Here is a 19,207-nt window from a genome sequence, read left to right as displayed (position 1 = left end):
CATGGTGTCTCTTCCCCCCAGTTATGGCTCATCCTGAGATGTTACCGGGAATCTGGCAGAGTGGGTGTTTGGAGGGCTTCGGAACCAGCCTGGGGCTCACTCAGGCTCCCACAGGCAGGAAGCGCTCCCTTGGGATGGGGAGCCTGACCCCCCCCCACCTCAACCCCCCAACTCAGCGTGGGGCTTGTTCTGTCCCACCTTTACTTGCTTAGTAAATATCTCGTGGGCATCCATTATTCTCCAATTAAACGAAACAATGAAACCGAACTTGTTGAACTATAGGATCTGTGGAAGCAAAGGCTTGAATTAAAAAAGATCACTAATGGGGCGCCTGGGTGGCGCAGTCGGTTAAGCGTCCGACTTCAGCCAGGTCACGATCTCGCGGTCCGTGAGTTCGAGCCCCGCGTCGGGCTCTGGGCTGACGGCTCGGAGCCTGGAGCCCGCTTCCGGTTCTGCGTCTCCCTCTCTCTCTGCCCCTCCCCCGTTCGTGCTCTGTCTCTCTCTGTCCCAAAAATAAATAAACGTTGAAAAAAAAAATAAAAAAAAAAAGAGTCAGACGCTCAACCGACTGAGCCACCCAGGCGCCCCAAGAGTGAGAGTGTCTTAGAAGGCGCACCCTGCCTCCCTTTCTGTGGCGTGTCCGGTCCCGGGTTGCTAGAAACAGGACCTGACTCAGGCTACTTCAGGCATTACAGATGCCGTCTCCTGTGCCCTCCCTGGAGCCTGGAGCCTGTTTCCGATTCTGTGTCTCCCCCTCTCTCTGCCCCTCCCCCGTTCATGCTCTGTCTCTCTCTGTCCCAAAAATAAATAAATGTTGGAAAAAAAAAAAAAAAAAAAAGGATCACTAATGCGGGGGCACCTGGGGGGCTCAATCGGTTGAGCTCAGGCTATGATCTCACGGTCCGTGGGTTCGAGCCCTGTGTCGGGCTCTGTGCTGACACTTTCAGCTTGACTGTTCTGCCGTTTGCATCCTGTCATTGACTCCGCAGACACCTCTGCGGCACTTGCTGGAGACCAGCGTGTGGACGCAGAAGTGGCACAGGAGGGTCCTGCGTCAGGTGCTCACGGTGCAGTGCGTCACATAGGTTTGGATGAGTTCAGAGGAGGCACGGAGAAGGGAAGAGCTAAGGGAGGAGGAAGCAGGCTCCACAGGTGCTGATATTTGCATCAGGTGTTAAGGGATGCGTAGGAGCTCACCGGAGAGAGGAGAGGCGTGTTCAAGGTTCAGGAGATCCACGTGAAGGGGCTTGAGAGCCAGTGAGAATCCTGGGAGGACAGAGCTGGGGTACAGGACGGGAAGCAGGAGGAGGACCCCAGGGACTGTGAGCCCAGGCTGCGAAGGGGTAGGACGTGCTGGGTACCCCAAGAGTTGGGGGGACTTGTTAATGATGGCTCTTAGTGGAAGGACACTCCCCTGACCTGAGGCCACTCTCCCCCAAACCTCCCTCGCCTCAGAGAGTGGCACTGCCATCTGTCCCACCTGCCAGATGCCAGGCCGAAAGGGTCCTCCCGCCTTTCCCCCACACTGGAACACCTGCCCGCGAGGACAGTGGCTGTGCCGGGGGGTGAGGCGGAGGGGCAGGCCTGGGAGACCTGGTGAGTGGGTCTGCGGCCACTTGGTGCAGCCGGACTGGGTGATCCTCACCTGCAAACGTCCCACAGCCTCTCGGACGTGGGGCCCAGGGCAAAGGGTGTGCATGAACACAAATAACCAAGTACAAGGGCTCATCCAGAGGGGCCGCAGGCAGCCTGTGGCCTCAAGACTTCCAAGCTCCATCCCCTGCAGCGAGGCCTCTAATGCCAGAGGAGGGGTGGTTAGTGTTGGGGGGGGGGTGGCCACCACTTTCTGCGGCCTTTAAAATGTCCCTTTGTCCATTAGCTGCATGAGGCTGAGAAAAGTCAAATCTCGCTAGGGAAAAGATTGCAAACTATGGAAATAGATCTTTTCCAGAACTTCTCCCAGAGCCAATATTTCCTCCAGGGACATTCACTCAGTCTGCAAGCCAGGCCCCAGGGAGGAGTTCCTAGCAATACAGACTCCCACAGCAAGAAAAAAAGAACTGATTGCACACCCCTCAATGCTACCTTTTGGCCCAGAGACACCTCGAGTGTCCCTCTGTGTGGTCAGCAATGCCATCGCCAGGGGTGGGACATCAGAGCAGGGCAACCCACCCAGAGGAGGCGGCCAGGTCAGGGCCCTGACTGTAGGGGTCATGACTTCCTGCCTTCGGATACGTTAAGTCACTTGTCCTCAGCTGCCCAGCAGACCTGGGACTCGGGCCAGGAGGACTGCACGGCATCCACAACCTCACGAGGCCTCGTCTATACCCCTCCTGCACCTCTGTCTCAGGCGCCGACCTCCTCGCTGCGGCCCTCACCTCGTCTTGCCTGTGTCCGAGGGTCAGGACCTGCTCCCACGGTCCAGCCGGCCTGCCCCTGGCAGATGAGAGAGGAGGGGCCAAGCCGGCCAGCCCCCTGCCCTCGAGCCACAGATGGGGACTGCTTCTGTTCCCAAAGGTGCTGTGTGGTCTGCTCTCCAGGTAGCCTGTCCCACTGCTGAGGGGCAGACCTGGAAGAAACGAGTAGCTCAGTGTGTGTTCACAGTCAGCGATGCCGCCACCTGGCCGCACGTCAAAAGGGGGTCACCTGGCACGCGCTGGCCCCACGTCACCACCCGTCCTTCCGACCCCTGCACCTGCAAAGGCCAAAGTTTGGGCTCGGTGTAGGTGGTCCTGGTGAAGATAGGGACAGATGGATGAGCACACTGTTTTCAGTGCCTGCGTGCAGGTCCCCAGCTCCTTTCTCCTGGGCCCGAGCCCACCTGACTCTAGGTGGCCCCTGGGGCAGTGACCGCAGCCAGGTCCTGCCAGCAGCTAGCTCACTCAGTACTGATGGTCATGCCCACTTTGGGGCAAGAACCGATGTAGAAATAGGGACTCAGCCCCCGCTATAGTCCTCTGTGGGTCTCAGCCATTGCCCCCTGCAGTGTGCTCTCGTTTCGTGGAACCACTGACTGGTCTCCAAACCCAGACTCTCCTGAGGCTTGGTCTTCAGGGCCGGCACCCGGCATCAGGGCTTCGAGCCGGTTTCAGTGCGTTTCCCGGTTCCAAGAGGTCCGTCTTCTGGTCGCATACGAGAGAGGCTCGTGCCGCTTCTGTCCCTGCACCGCTAGGGCTGGGCGCCTGAGCGACCCCGAGTCACCACCGCTAGGGCGGTGCGGGGGCCCAGGTGTGCAGCCAGCAGAGGAGGGCAGGAGTCAAAGCCTCTTTCCCAGAGCGCTCAGCTCAAACCCGCTCGGGATGCTGCGCCAGGTGAGGCCTCCCCTGTTCTGGTGCCCCTGGCCTGCCTCCTGCTGTCACCTTCCTGGAAATGCCCCTGCTTCCCAGTCCCTTGTCTGCCCCTTTCTGGGCTCCCGCCGCAGGGCGGGGTGCAGGGCCTAGTCTTTCTGCTCGCGCTGTCCTCCAGGTTGGAGATGGATTCCCTGCTGGGGGAGGAGGCTGGTCCGCACCCCTGTCCCCTCCTATGCCACCTGCTGTCTCCCTCGGTGACAAAAGCATTCAAGGCACTCAAGAGCCCCGTCCACAGGGAGACCCACCCGTCCTTCAGCCCTGGGCCATTCTCTTCCGTGACTCCTCTCTTCTCTTTGCTCGTGGGCATTTGGGCCTTTTGGAGTGGTTCCCTGGTTTTCTGGGTATTTTTCTCCTACTTTGTGTTTTCATCTTTTTATGCTCTCTTGGGAGATTTTCTCAACTATACCTTCCACCTCTCCTATTTGTATTTTTAGTCCTGCTGCCATATTTTCATTTCCAAGACTCTGTCTTCCTCCACTGTTCTTGTTCCTTGGATACCACATCTCTCTTATCTCTCGGAGGTGATAGAGGCACGTTTTCTGGGTTTTAACCGCTGCCTGCTTCGGCTTCTCCTCTTGCCTCTGCTTCACAGTTGTGTGTCAGAGGCTCTCTGAAGCATCTGGTGGCATTTGGCCCTCACGCTCTTGAAGGCAGTGGGGGGACTCAACCAATGGGCTGGACTGGCTGGGACAGCCCATCTTGCTGGGGACCCCAGTGACACAGCTTTTATCTTTTTCACTCAGTCTCCATTCTGGGGGGGTCTAGGTCTGGGGACTGCTATCTGGATCCATTCCAACTTGTTGGGGGTTCAGGAGAGGTGCTCGCAGTATCCCCAGGATGCTAGCAGCCTGGCTTTGCCAACAGCTGGTGCCCAAGAAGACCAGCAGTGGGGTGGCCCAGAGACACCCCTCGAGTAGCATGGAACAAGACGGGGGCATGGGGAGGGAGCCTCTGATGGGCCTGGCCACCCCCCTCTAAGCAATTTGGGGCTTACCTATTAGAACCGGTTCCCAGGGTCCCAGCCCCAACCCAAGCAGCTCTTCCAAGGTCTCCCAGAGAGAGGCTCTGGGCAAGCTGGTCTCCTGGAGCTAGTATGTTTCTGGAAAGTTCAGTGCCCGTACAAGATCTGGCCACTTACCAACTGTGCATTCTTTCTGGGTGTTGGGTCCCCCACCTTTAAAATGGGGGCATTGAGGGACACCTGAGTGGCTCAGTCAGTCGAGCGTCCAACTCTTGGTTTCAGCTTGGGTTGTGGTCTCACGGTTCGTGAGTTCAAGCCCCATGTCGAGCTCTGTGCTGACAGTGCAGAGCCTGCTTGGGATTCTCTCTCTCTCTCTCTCTCTCTCTCTCTCTCTCTCTCTCTCTCTCTCAGACCCTCCCTTGCTCACACTCTTTCTCTCTCTCTCAAAATAAATAAACATTTTTTTTTTTAAATAAATAAATAAAATGGGAGTGTTGAACCTGGTGACCTGAGGATTCTTCTTGCCCCAACCATTTGGGATTAGGTCACCTACCCCTCTGGGCAAGACCTTCTGTATAAACAGTCACTGAACCCCAGCTAGGCTGAGATATGCTCAGAGGCCTACCCCTCCCACGCGTCCTCCCCAGCCATGCACAGTTGTGGGGCTGGGGGCCACGTGGGGAAGCCTGGGAGCCTCCAGGATCTGTGGGTGGGTGGGGGCCTGGGGTGGGCTCCTCAGGGCCAGCCTGGGCCCATGGACGGCAGAGTCCTGCAAGGACACGGTCCAGGAAGTGGGCCCGGGTTTCCCCAGCTGGGGTCCCTGTCTCCCTCTAACATGCCTCACTGTGAGAGGTCCCAGGCTCCCAGGGGACGTCCCGTCTATTGATAAAGCCTCTGTGGCTGCCTTTGCCACCTGCCGAGCTGACAGCCCAGAGGTCATGGAGGGTGTGACCTGTAGTGGTTTGCTTCTAGAGTCCTGCCCTGGGAAGATGGCCTACTACGGAAAATGCATTGAAACTGTGATTGGGCAACTGGACAAATTTAAGGCTAAGAAGGGCAGTGCTGAGCAGTTCCTGGAGGCCGCGTCCACCGCCCTGCAGGTAGGATCAGTGGCGGCTCGGGGCTCGCTGGGAGGCATGCTGGTGACACCTGTCATGTAGCTAGTTACTTTCTAGGAAGACAGCTGCTTTCCGTCCTCCCTGGGGAGAGGCCCTGGGCACGGCCCCGTGCCATTCGAAGGCTGGATGTCCTCAGCTTCACTCTAGGTCACAATAGTGGCTGCAGTGTTTCTAGGGGCCTTCAGGGACCCTCTCTGTGCCCCGAGAGGCATCCCTGGCATCTGGAACGTGCATCAGACCACTCTTGTGAAAGGGAATATTGGCACCGTGCCTCAGGACGTGCCTGCACGGTACCATCCAAAACTGAACATAGAGAAGAGTGAGCTTGGATTGACCTCCGCTCTGGAGGGTGGCCTCCTCCCAGGGCGGCTACGCACGAGCAGTCAGCGAGCTGACCGGCTTCCGACAGAGAGGCCCACAGGAGCCCCCACCTCCTTCTTCTCGTGGCCCACAGCTGGCAGAAATAAGGGACCTTCCCCCCCACCCGCCGCCCCCCTGCTACTCACCTCTTGTCCCCGTGCCCCTGGATGGTCCTTGTTCTTTTCTCCCCCGACTACAGCCCACCCCATTTCAAGCACATACAGAGAGTCCGCTTGGCTGACGTCCTGGGACGGCTCGGGGCCGCTGGAGCACCACCTGTCAGCTCGGCCGCCCTCGGAAGCCTCTCTGTGCGTCTGTCAGTCCGTCCACCGGGGGTGGGTAGGTGCCCAGGGAGCGGGAGCATGCATTGCAGGGGCCCAGCCCCCCTGGGGCTGTTGTAGCAAATGCGTTAATTACAGGATGCGTGTCCTTAATTGCCAGGTGGAATTGCTTTTCCTAAACAGGCGCGTGTGAGCTATTCACTGCGCCCACCCCCGGGGAGGCGGGCTAGCCCCCATGACCTGCTCAGGCGTGGGCTCTGCTGGGCCCCCGGCCACAGAGGGACTCCCTTTCCCTTGCGGTGTGGTAGGGAACGCTCTTCCTTCGTCAGCTGCCCTGTGGTCCAGCGGCCCGAAAACCTGAAGTGGTCGCTGCCTTGCAGAAGGGGCTGGGGCCCTGGGCTGTGCACACAAAGGCTAGAGGGGTCCAGAAACCAGAGACTCTCCCACGAGAGAAAGCTTGGGACCGCTGACCCAACCCCTTCTCCCCAGCTTCATTCAGGAACCGATGTCTCTGGCAGCAGGGGCCGGGCAGCAGCCTGTACCCCTCTCTCAAGCTCGTCCCTGAGACCCTAGCATTTGGGGAAATGATGAAAACAGCCAAGGCCAGGCCCTACCACAATGACCTTCCCCAAGCGGAAACGCCCTGCACAGCTCAGCGCCCCCTCCCCCCCACCCCGCTTGGGCCCAGGGCGTGGCGGGGCAGCTGCCTCTGTCCCACCCTCCTCGGGTCTCTCGCGTCAGCCACGACTGCTGTTGTTGGTGTCACCCTAAAAGAAAGACCTCGCCCGAGCTTCTCTCATCTTCCACTTGCAAGGAGGCCCCTTGGCGTCTCTGCTCTGCCCTCAGCTCCCCTGCACCCGCCCTGCAAAGCTTTCCCCCACCGCCCAGCAAAAACAGCAAGGCCAGCATCTTTATGTCTCAGTAATAACCGTTACAGAAAGGTGGGTCTGTGACAACACATTATTGCCGGCAGTTGTCGCTTAGCGAGCCGTGGCATCATGCCCCTATGTGTGCGTTTCCGTGGGGAGGGAGGCCAGCACGCCTCTGCCCCCAGACCCACCGCACCGAGTCCCAGGGATCCGGCCAGCGTCGCCGGGGTGTGCACGGATGCTCGCGTCAGATGGAGAGGCCGGCAACTGCGTTTTCTGACACGCTGGTCTTCCCAGATCCTTTCCAATGCCCGCCTCAAGTCTGACCCAGTGGGGACAACACACTCTTGTGTCCAGAAAATTGAAGGAACCCACTGCTTTTGTTAGACTCAAGGCTCAAGGCTGCCGCCTGGCAGAAAACAACGCAGCACACGAGCCCATCGGGCAGGGGTCCTGGCTGGAAAAAGATACCTTCAAGTGCTGGCTGCCGGTTACCTGTGAATGTGACCTTATTTACAAATGCCACCTCTGCAGATATGGTTAGGAATCTCGAGATAAGAGCATCCTTGACTTAGGGTGAGCCCCAAATCCAGTGACTAGCATCCTTATAAGGAGAGGGAAATCTCAACACAGAGACCAGGGAAGAAAGCCACGTGACCACAGATATATCCATGAGATGTGGACGCCAGGATCCCGCAACCACCTGCGGCTGGGGAGAAGCACGGTGTGGACCCTCCCTGTGACCTGACCTGGCGACACCTCAATTTCAGAATTCGGTCCTCCAGAACTCGAAAGCCTACATCCCTGTTGTCTTCAGCGGCCAAGTTTGTGGTAATTTGTTAGGGTAGCCCCAGGACATTTGTATAGACAGGGAACCTCCTGGGAGAGGCCAAGGATGGAGGGGCCACGTTGGCACACTCAGGGTTGCTGCCGAAATGCTGGACTCTGGGGACTAGGTGCAGAGGAGGGCGCCTGAGGTGTTCAGATGAAGCCTGGCCGAAGGGTGGGGAAGGTACAAGGACTTGTGGATTGGGGCACAGTGTGCTGACTTTCTCTCTGCAGATTATCTGTAGATCAGAAAGGGATCCATCATCACCACTGGGTGTGTAGGTGCTGAGACGTGGGCGTCAAGCCTCTGCAGATGCCAGTCTCCAAAACGACCTGACAGTGGCACTGAGGGCCTGGCTGGGGCTGGAGAGAGGAGGGAGGGATCAGGGGGGTGAGGGTGATGGAACCAGCAAGCACCTGGGCTGGCCTGAAAGCCTGGGCTTTCAGGGAGCCATGTGCTCCCTGGCCAGGCCCTCGGGAGGGACAGGAATCCTCGCCTCCCCCGTGCTCCAAGCTCTGCCCCCCGTAGTTAATGTCACTTTGGAACAAGTGTCATTTCATTAGAGCACGACGACGGCAGACTGGAGAGTTTCCTGTAGGGGAGAGGGCTGCTGCTGGGCGTCCCTCCCTGGGTGTTGCCTTTGGCCACCCCTTCCCCCACCTGCGCTCCCAGAGACCCACGTGGCCAGCCAGCATGACAGCTGGGCGCCAGGCTGAACAGGTGGGGCATAGGGACTCCCAGAGAGTCAGCTTGGGCCTGCAGGACCAGGGCGGGGGCGTACTGGGCACAGCAGGCAGCTTGGGGCATCCACAAAGTCCATGAGGTCTCAGCAGACTTCAGAGAAGACTCTGGCTTTGAGACTGAGATAGAACCAGAGGGGTGGGAGGTCTGGGAGAACAGGGATTCCGCAAACCCCCCCCCCCCAACCTCAGGCAGAGGGACCTGAATGAGGCAGGACGGCAGAGTCCTGACCTGTGACAGGCGCTGTGTGGGCGGGGAGGCCAAGTGGGACCCGAGTGCGCAGAACCTTGGGCCCCGGGCCAAACCATGGGCAAGGGCGGGCAGGGGAATGGAAAGGTCAGCACTGGGCTGGCAGGAGTGGTGCTGGGCAGCTGGGCAGTCAGCACAAGGGTGAAGCGGGGGTGAGGAGAGGCCCAGCTGAGCACCCAGCCCGCCCCACCCCCTGCCAGAGGGACAGGGGGAAAGCAGGAACTGGGGGGCTGGGGGCCTGGATCACCACCCATGTCCTCGCCTGGAAGGCGGCAGTGTGGCCAAGGGCCAGAACGCCTTGAACTTGCTGTCCTAGTCAGTAGCTTCCTGGGCTCAGGAAACGTTTTTTATTTTAATATGTTTAAGTGCCTGGTTTATGACATCAAAGATCCAAAACCCAAAAGGCTCAAGATGGTATCCAGTGGGGTCTACCCCCCATACTGGCCCTCCCAGGAGACAAGCAGAGAGCAGTGTCCTGTGGTCCCTTCCAGAGACTGCCCAGGCCTCTCTTGCATGGGTATTGGATGTAGCAAAAATTACATCTAAACTATATGTTTTATATATGAAAACAGTATCATTTGTGCATACAATTTTTTAAACTTCTACAAAATGGTAGTACATTATAACATAAATGTGCATAAGTGCACATAACACTTAAAGTACCATGAGGACTCTTCCACGTTCTGTCCTTAGAGCTGAAAGCATCCTGTTGCCTGGCTGTGACATAACCGTCATGACCATCGCCTGTCGATGGGCTTGTAGGCCGTTTCCAGTCTTTCAGTATCAGAACCACCGTGAGACGGACCCGTCCGCTTGTCCCTCTGCACCTGGGAAGGCACACCTCGGGCCAAGTCCCAGAAAATGCAGCTTCTCCACGGTGGGGGAGCTGGCCCCCATGGTTTCCGTAGATCTTGCCAGTTGAGGGGTCTACGTGCTCGCACTCTCGTTGGCGGGCAGGGTGTGTTTGTTCCCCCAAAGCCTTTTGCTTACATATTGTGCTAGCAAGTGTTTTCATCTCTGCCGATGAAATAGGTGGGGAAAGGCAGTCGGTGCACATAATCAACATTCATTTTACCTCCTGAGTTTTGAAGCGATATGTATTTCTATCTCTGAACGATCTGATCTTCTCGGACCTGTATCTGTTAGGAAATAGTGTTTGGCTGTGAGAAAATCCAGAAAAGCAATGGCTTAAAGAAATTGGAGGTATCTTCGCTCACATAAGAAGCAGTCTGCGTACGTACAGGCAGTCCAGGGTGGGCTCAGGGGCTCCGTGGTGCCATTAGGAATGTATTTTCCCTCCTCTCTGCTCGGCCATGCTTGCAATGTACCTTTGTTTTGTAGTCACAAAATGGCTGCCCTGCCTCCAGCATTGCATCCATATCCCAGGAGAGAAGAGGAGAAAGGCAAACAGCATAAAGGCACGTGCCGGGTGAATCTGCCTCACTTTCTAAGAGCTTCCTTGGAGGCTGCACCCGGCAGTTTGCCATTAGATCTCATTGATTAAAGCCATCTGCTACATGGCTCCGTGAGCAGGGGCCTGGAAAAAGTTTTAGCTGAGCAAACCACCATCCGCAATGAGATAGCATTTTTCTGTTGGGCAGGAAAAAAGGGAGAAGGGATTAGACACCGGGCAGCCTGTTTCCTTTGTCTGCTCTTCTTTTTTTGTTTTTTAATATAATTTATTGTCAGATTAATTTCCATACAACCCCCAGTGCTCACCCCAACAGGTGCCCTCCTCGATGCCCATCACCCACCCTCCCCTCCCTCCCACCCCCCATCAACCCTCAGTTTGTTCTCAGCATTTAGGAGTCTCTTATGGTTTGCCTCCCTCCCTCTCTGTAACTTTTTTTTCTTTTTCCCCTTCCCCTCCCCCATGGTCTTCTGTTAAGTTTCTCAAGATCCACATATGAGTGAAAACATGGTATCTGCCTTTCTCTGGCTGACTTGTTTCACTTAGCATAATACCCACCTCAGCCAACACGTCACTGATTAGCAGGAGCCTCTAGGTGTTGTGACACAACTTACACGTTCTGTGTTCTGATTAAATCCACAACCAGGCCCCTTTCCTGCCCCAGGCCCCAGTCTAGCTCTGCCCTAACTCTGGCAAACTGGGTCTGGGGGCTCCGGCCAGAGGCAGCCAGTGATGGTGGAAAGTCGGCAGGCTCGCAGTCCCGGCCACCTCCCAGACTATCCGCGAAACTGTTATCCAGGGCCTTGCTGCCCTCCCTGGGGGCTGGCCAGGGGCTGTGGACTCCAGAGTCCTGAACTTGACCAAGGCCCAAAACGGTATCCACACTCAGAGGCCCTTGGGCGGCCACAGCCCTCTGTGGTCTGTGGCTGAGGTGGGTTTGGAATTAAGGGTCAGCTCTGGTACCGGGGCCCCCTCGGTGCAATTCAGCTCTCTCCCTACCTCCTCCTGGAGACAGCCTGGCCAGCCCAGCCCCAGCAGCCCTCTGCTGGCCTGGCCAGAAGGACTTGGTCACTGCCCCAGGCCTCAGTCTCCCCACCATGACCAGCTGGGTTGACCTTCCCTGGTGGCAAAGACCTGGCCCTGGGCCCAGCCTGGCCCACGGGCCAGGGTGTCATTTACTGCTTAGCTCTGTGTCCTCCGGGACCCCTTGGCCCCATGCAGCCCCGCCTGACCTCCGTGCCCGGGGATAGATGGCATCAGGGCTTAGAGCCGCAGGCTCCACGCTCTGACCTTATTAATACAGACTCACACTTCCCAAACGCAGACGTAATTAATGAGCAGCGGAGTCACTGTTGTCTGAGCCTCAGAAGTGCGGGAGCCTGTCAGCAGGCGTCCTGCAAACTCATGCAGCCTCAGCTCCAGGCTCGCTGACTCATTGCTTTCTGCCCTGCCCGCACGGGCGCCCGGCCTTCCTCTGACAGAACGCGCCGGCTGTGCGCACAGCCCGGGGGTCAGAGGACCGTGAGACCAGAGCTGCCCCTGGAAGGAGATGCTGCTCTGTGCCTCGCCTGCACTGGGGGGATGTCCCTGGGTCCCCACAACTGCCCAGGAAGGCAGGACATTCTGTTCCCTGTCTGGAGCACCACCGTAACATTGTAGCAGGGAAGGGAATCGGCTGCCTGCGTGTGCAGCTCGGCGAGAGCGCTATGGAAAGGCAGCGTCTGAACGGGGGGGGGGGGGGGGGGGGGGGGGGGGGGAGGCAGCATCTGATGGGGGGGCGGGGGGGGCGGTGTCAGGGACGCCTCCCGGGTCAGGTAGCGTCTGAGCAAAGACCTGGTGGGAGTGAAGGAGCAAGTGTACAGGGAAGAGTGTTGCAAACAGAGGGAACAGCTAGCACGGAGGCCGTGAGGGGACATCCTACAAGCTGGAGAAGCAGAGGGAGGCCAGTGTGGCTGGAGCGGAGACAGGGTTAGGTAAGGACCCCGAGGGAGCCAGACCAGTCCACACAGAGCCTCGCTGGCCATCGGAAGGACTTCTCCTGGCAGGCTCTGAAGAAGGACAGACATGATCCGATCCCCATTTTAAAAGAACTACTTGGTGGCCAGGCTGGAAACAGAGGAAGGTCGAGAGGAGAAGCCAGAGTGCAGAGGTTCCCCCGGCCCAGCCATGAGGCAGAGGGAGAGGGAGGCAACAAAGACTTTCTGGGGTTGTGCCGAGATGGGGAGGCCAGGGAGTTGGGGCAAAGCCCAGAGGCCAGACACCCGAGTCGGGGGAGGGTACAGGAGCAGACAGAACTTTCTGGAGTCCAGGGAGGGCGGGCCGGGGACCCACGGTTGGAAGGGCACGTTTTCAGCCTAGATGCCGGTTGCGGTGCCCCCCGGGGTGAGCACAGACCTTGAAGAGACTGGGCTGGAGGCCGGAGACCCTCCCACGTGAGGAGAGGAGGTGTCAGCAGGGGAGTATTGGCATCCGAATATTGCTGGAGCCCAGTCCCGGCACTGGAAGGAGCAAGGGATCTAGTGAAGCCAGGCTGTGCTCCAAGCCATGGGGAGGGTTTCAGAACCCAAGTCCAGGGCAGCCCCTGCTGCACAGTGGTCACCTCTGTGGGGGGCGGGGGGGGGAGGGAGGGGACGTCATCTCCCTTGACCTCCTGTCTCTCCTGTAAGGGCATCTCCTTAGCACAACCAAACTGTGCCAGAGCCACGGGGGCATAGCCCACTGAAGATCACGGTTTCAGGCTTCCAGCCTCTGGGGCTCAGGGGCACCTCGGGAAGGACGTGGGAATGACACGGTCTGCCAAGACAACATCCACACTCGCAGGTGTGGAGACAGAGGCTCTCCGAGGTCCTGTGGCTCGTCCAGGACCCCTCAGGTCGTTTTCTTCGCATGAAAATAAGAGGGGGGCACCTGGGTGGCTCAGAGGGCTGAGCATCTGACTTCCACTCAGGTCCTGATCTTTCGGTTTGTGAGTTTGAGCCCATCAGACTCTGCTGTCAGCTCAGAGCCCACGTCAGAGCCTCTGTCCCCGCTCTCTCTGCCCCTCCCCACTCACACTCTGTTTCTCTCTCTCTCTCTTAAAAATAAACGTTAAAAAAAAAGAAATACAAATGTCCAATAAACATATGAAAACTTCACTGATAATAAAACATCCAAAATAAAACAATGAGTTGCCAAAATTTATCTAATAGATGGGCAAAAAAAATTTTTTTTTGTTTTAATGACACTACTGGTGAGTATGTTTTGCAGTGTTTTGCATCTGTTTGGGTCGAGGTCTGCATTCTGGTTTCATGCTGCATTAACCGTCTTGTCCCCTCCTGGAGATCTCGCAGGACTGACTTCAATGGCTGCCTCGCTCCCTGTGACGGGAGAGAGCGTCTGACCTAGCGACTCCCCACCACTGACACTTAGGTCCTTACCATTTTCCTTCACCCTGAACTTCTTTCTTTTCCTTTTCAGAAAGAATTAAAACATTTTTTGGGCATAAATACATTACATATACACTACAGATACAGTTAGGGATTACATACAGTATCTTATTTGCAAAATCTATACACTAAATTTGATATGGCAGTGTTAATGTGATGTATATGAAATAGCCTAAAATTTACAACACACCATAGTCATGGAGCCTTCTTGGGATTCTCTCTCTCTCTCTCTCTCTCTCTCCCTCCCTCCCTCCCTCCCTCTCCCTCCCTCTCTCTCTCTCCTTTGCCCCTCTCTCTGCTCATGCTCGCTGTCTCTCTAAAATAAAAATTAAAATAAAAAATATAAAATGTACAATACAGGAAAACATACAATGATTTTTTTCCCCCTGAAGTTGAAAAGCTTGGAGTGTATGCTGAAAACCTCTTGCCTTTGGGTGTAGAGGACCGCACAGGGGTGACACTCAAAGACACTCGGGGCACTTCTCGGTTTTGCAGGACTGACTCCTGCGGCCAGCCAGACACAGCCAGAAACTGCCAACATTCCAAGCTGATTAAAAGCAAGGCAGACGATATGGAAAAAAAAAAAAAAAACATTAAGAAAATTTTGCTTCTTAAATGCCCTGAACTTCTTGTATGCGGCTGTTTCCTGTATTTTGGATGGTTTCCTCACATTCCCAGAAGTAATTACTGGATTAAAGGGTACGGGAAGCACAAGGTACTTGAAACACATTTCCAAATCGCTTTCAGGAAAGACCCAACGGCACCGGTCCCCGCCAGCCCCTCTCATGGCCGTGCTGGCAACACTAGATGTTCTTTTTCAGTCTTCTTGTTTTCAAAAGCTTAATCACTTTTTTGAATAAGTAACGTGTGACAACACAGTTGTCCAAGGGGTAAGTGGGGAAAAGTCAGTGTCCCCAGCAGAAGCCCGTGGGGAGAACACAGTCCCTCCAGTTACTGGTAATTCCTGTCTGACTTCGCAGGTTTTCTTACCATTTTTTTTTGGGGGGGGGGGGATTATTTTTTTAATAATTCACTTGAAAACCTTTATAGGAACGTGCTCTTTTTTTCTCTCATTGTGGTAAAACACACATGACATAACATTTATCATCTTAGCCACTGTTAAGTGCACGGCTCTGTGGCATTAAGAACATTCACACTGTCGTGCAGCCGTCCCCACCCTCCTTCCCAGAACTTTCTCATCCTCCACAACAGAAACCGTTCCCGTGAAACCCTAACTGGCCACCCCCACTCCGGCCCCCAGCTCCCACCATCCTCTCTCGGTCCTGGGGCCTCATACAAGTGAAATCACACATTTTTCATGCCTGTTTATTTCTGTCCCTGCCCCCAGCCCGTGGTCACTACCCAGGAGCACCCGAGGGACCACATCCTGGGGCGGACCCGCTGGGTCAGAGGGTCGGGGCGCCGGACTGCCGTGGACTCTGCCAACAGCTTGGGGAGGGGTGCACTGAGAGAACGCTTCCCCAGCACGGACCGGGTGCCTGGCCCTGGCCCACGGCCCCCTCCCCCCTCCCGGGCTGTTTCTTTCCTAGACCCTGAGCCCCCGGAAGCAGGCGTTCATTCTGGAGGTGCTGTCTGGGTGCCTCGAGTACCAGAAGCTGCTGGCCGTGGTGGTGGATGCCTTCTACGTGCGGGCCGGCTGTCTCTGCCCACGGGCCGACTACAGCCTCTTTGAGGGTAGGTGTCCCTGTGGGCCAGGCCCGCTGCCCTTGCCCCCTGCACAAGGCACAGACAACACTGGTGACGACCTGGAGAGGCGGCCACAGAGAGGAGCTCCTCGGGCTCGTGCTGGACGCCAGCCCCTGCTTCTGCAGCACGCTGCTTTCCGGGCTCTCTCCCTGCCCCTCACTCGTTGGGTCCTCACGGCTGCCTTGAGTGACTGGACCGGGTCTGCCTTACAGACGTGCGAACAGACTCCGGGCTCACTAATAGCCAGGCTGGGGTCCAGAGCCTCGGGTCCCTGAGGGAGGCACAGCCTGCTTCAGAGACAGTGCCCCCAGAAGGCCAGCCTGGGTGAAATGACAAGCCTTTATCATTGGCCAGGTTCCTGACCCCCTCAGCCCCGAGGACATAGGGCAGGGCCAGCCTTGTGGCCGCGACTGTCCAGCAGGGGATTAAATATGAATTGTCTCCGCCTGGTCTCCTGCAGGCCCCGCAGGGCCACCTGCTTCCGTGGCGTGGGGTGAACATTGCGGGCAGAGTGGTCAGTGCCTCCGGGTGGGGGCGTTGGTTCAGCCCCCAGACCCTGCACTAGGCCTCAGAGCCCCTGTTCAGAAGGAGAAGGCTTGGGGACAGCAGGGTGCTGGGAAGCTGAATTTAGTGACCCGATGCCAGGTCGGGAGCTGGCCCCTGAGCTCTGCCTGTGCCCCCGACGCTCAGCTCAGGTGTCACAGCCAGCGGCACGTCACTGGCCTGCCCAGCAGCCAGCGCAATGAACAGCCCCCGCCCGGGGACCCTCACCTGCCCGGGTGTTCACGTCCTGCTTGGCTTAAGGCTACTCCATCTCTCAAAATTAACAAACTGAAATCCAGAGTGATGTTCCTTTTACCCAGGGAACTTTTAGAATTTCTGAGAACATGCCAAGTCAGTGAGCGTGTGTGGGAGTGTTTTGACAGACGCTCCCCAAACGCTCACCCATGTGAGCCGTCGTCCGAACTCTCGCAGCATTTTGTCGTTTTCACACGGCGTCAGGTGGAGCTCCTGCCCGTGGTCACCTGCCCGGCTGGTGGCGGGCCTTCGGCTCGGGCTCCCTCGCACCTGCCGGGCACCGGTCAGGCCTCCGGCTGATTCCCCAGGACGGAATGCGAGGGGGCGCAGGGGAGGACACCCCAGGGGCGGCCTCACTCACCGGCCCTGTTTCCCCAGTGATCTGCTACCTGGCCACGTTCCAGCTGGAGGAACTCGGCTTCCAGCTCTTCTGTGACATCGTCAGGTCCCAGCCCGTGGACAAGATGCGCAAGGTGAGCTCTGCGGTTTCCTCCTAAACCCAAGGGCAAAGGTGTCCCAGCCAGCGCCGACCTCTCACTCTCTGGCTCGTTGTAACGGAAGAGACTCTGCTGGGTTTAGTGTACGTTTATGACAAACAGGTGCCCTCTCATTGCTGCAGACACCCTCGTTTTGTCCCTGGGGGACTCGACTCCCGTCCCTCAGGGTCCTGGTGGGTGGTGTGTCTGGGCCTCTCTCTGTGACCAAACTCCTCCCTCCGAGAGAGGCTGTGCCGCCTGGGGGCTGAGGGGCAGGCAAGGGGGTGGGTCCGAGTGGACCCTGAGGATTGGCGTCCATCGGGGGAGGCTGCGGACCAATCTCCTGTCCTGCCGTGGCCCCTCCTGTGGCCTGAGCCCGAGGCCCACCGTTCTTTAGTGGCCAGCCCCCGTGGAGCACTTGCTGTGGGCCAGGCTTCGTCCGTGACCATTTCTCGTTCCATCCTCACAATGACCCAGGGAGGTCGTCCTACGAGGCATCCATCCCACAGCTGAGGGAACTGAGGCACAGAGAGGTTGGGTGACTCACCCAATACCACTCAGCAAGTGAGTAGCAGAGCCCTTTCTTGGACCAGGCTTTTAACCACTGGCTTGCTCCTTCTTACTGGGCTTGGAGGGCCGTCACCAGACCAGGACAGCGACTCCTGGAGAAGAGCGGGGATATATCACAGGCCCCGGGAGTGCCCTGGGGCCTCTCCCAGAAGAAACAGCAGGCTCTGCGGTGACAGTTCGGTGGGAGTGGCGGGGGAAGGGACGCCCACTAGGACCACAGCCCCCAGAGATGTGGCACTGGAGACTCACAGGTACCTTGGCCACCTAACAAGGGAAAGAGAGAAAGTGCTGGCCCAAGGCCGTGATTTGTGTTTAATGATGGGATTTCCTACCTACATGTAAACAAGCAATTCACGGGGATAAACATTTGCATAGTTATCTTAAACACAGTCTTCATCTTTCTAAGAAAAAAACAAATTGTAGGCATTTTCTGAGAGGCGTCTGGAGGTGCCCAGGGCCGGCTCCCCAGGCTGAGCTGCCGATGCTCAGTTCACGCTCTGCTCTCAGAGGCCTCAGATTCTTGGTGATTGTTGAACAAGGGGGTCTATGTGTCATCTTGCACAGGGTCCCGCAGTGCAGGAGCTGGCCCTAGACCAACCTTGGCCTGAAGAACCCAGAGGGGGTGGCGCAGGACCCTCCTGGGGCTGCCCCACAACGCAGACCCAGGACAGGTACACAGAGAGCTGGCCACACACGGCGAGCCTAGGGCCCCCAGTGCAGGTGGCTGGGTGTTACCTCCCTGGAGATTTTCTGGAAGAGATTCATGGAAACTGCCCCCACAAACTCCGACAGGAGCTGGGGAGCTGCAGGGGTGGGGCGGCACCCTCTGCAGGGCCTTCTCTCCCCTGCCCACGCCCCCCCCCCCCCCCGTCCCATTGGGTCCACCCACCTCCAGCCTCTAGAGGAGAGGTCAGCCTGGGCCTTGAAGACAGGGTGCAAGCTGTTAGGGACAGGATGGCAGCCCTGGGGCCTCCCTGGGGAAGCCCCCCACAGCCCACCGTGGTCAGCAGTGACGAGGTGGTGGTGAGCTCAGCGTGCCCAGGCTGGTTCTCGGGCAGCCTTGGCCGTGGTCTCTGCCAGACACAGTGCTGGATGTGGCTGCAGCTGGCCTGTCACTCCGGGGGCAGTAGCAATCCTGCTGGCCCCAATGACCCCCGCTCACACGCTGGAATCCTCCAGAGGGCCGGAGAACTCACCCCAGGACCCTGCCCCCGCACCTGGTGAGAATGGGGGCCTCACTGTGGAGAGTTCTCCCCAGGGGTGTGAGCAGGCCATCCCTGGGTGGGGGCAGCACACCAGCTGAGATGCTGAGTGGGCCGGGGGATGGAGCTGCAAGGAGCACTGGCCAGGAGCAAGGGAGCAGAGACCCCAAGGCCGGATAGCGGGCCACTGACTGCCCCTTCCGGCAGGAAAGGGTAAAGGCTGAGAGACAGCCATGCGATGGGGAGAGCAGGAGACAGGCCGTGGCTGGGCGGCTGGCAGCTGGGCAGCGGGCAGTGGCCACCCTGGGGAGGCAGTGACAGCAGCCGGGGTCCCGTCCTTGTGCCTGGTGCCCCCACTGCTCAGCCACTCCATTCACAGCAGCTGCAAGGGCCCGGGCATCGTGCCCACCACGCACAGCACGCAGCAAACACCGACTCCAGACCCGGAAGCCCCGGGAGTAAGGCCCTCCCAGCCCTTGGCAGGCGTTGGGCCCAGATCCACGGGCGGTGCTGGGGTGGAGCCCAAAGGCCCACAGCGGGAACCCATCTGCTGACTCCCTCCCTCCCCAGTAAACTCCCTGTTCCCAAGGCTCACAGCTCAAGGGTGTGCTTTTAGGGACCAGATGGAGGCATCATGTTTCCTGTGTCCACACAAAGCTCTCCTGGGGGGCTCCAGCGTGTGGCCTCCCTGGTTTTCTGGGAGCCTGGTTTGAATGGTCTGTAGTGGTCCCCTTGACTAGACAAGGCCCTGCAAGCCCGGGTGTGGTTTCGTCTGGGTGGACGCCCTCCTGCAGAACAGTCCCCCAGCAGGCCCCGGGCGTGGCTGCCCCTCGGAGGAGGGCCAGCGGGGGGGGGGGGGG

General features: G+C 57.9%; 1 protein-coding gene across 1 annotated transcript in view; it reads left to right on the top strand.

Annotated features, from left to right (window-relative positions):
• CFAP99 (cilia and flagella associated protein 99) overlaps positions 1 to 19,207 on the top strand; it is a 40,519-nt gene that overhangs the window by 3,676 nt on the left and 17,636 nt on the right. The window contains exons 2-4 of the mRNA XM_030314520.1: positions 5,284 to 5,411; positions 15,145 to 15,289; positions 16,478 to 16,572. Of these exons, the coding sequence (XP_030170380.1) occupies positions 5,301 to 5,411; positions 15,145 to 15,289; positions 16,478 to 16,572 (351 nt within the window). The 5' untranslated portion in view covers positions 5,284 to 5,300. The remainder of the gene's footprint in view (positions 1 to 5,283; positions 5,412 to 15,144; positions 15,290 to 16,477; positions 16,573 to 19,207) is intronic.

The sequence above is a fragment of the Lynx canadensis genome, chromosome B1 (genome assembly GCF_007474595.2).
Source record: "Lynx canadensis isolate LIC74 chromosome B1, mLynCan4.pri.v2, whole genome shotgun sequence".
NCBI lineage: Eukaryota > Metazoa > Chordata > Mammalia > Carnivora > Felidae > Lynx > Lynx canadensis.
This window is presented reverse-complemented; position numbering and strand designations above follow the sequence as displayed.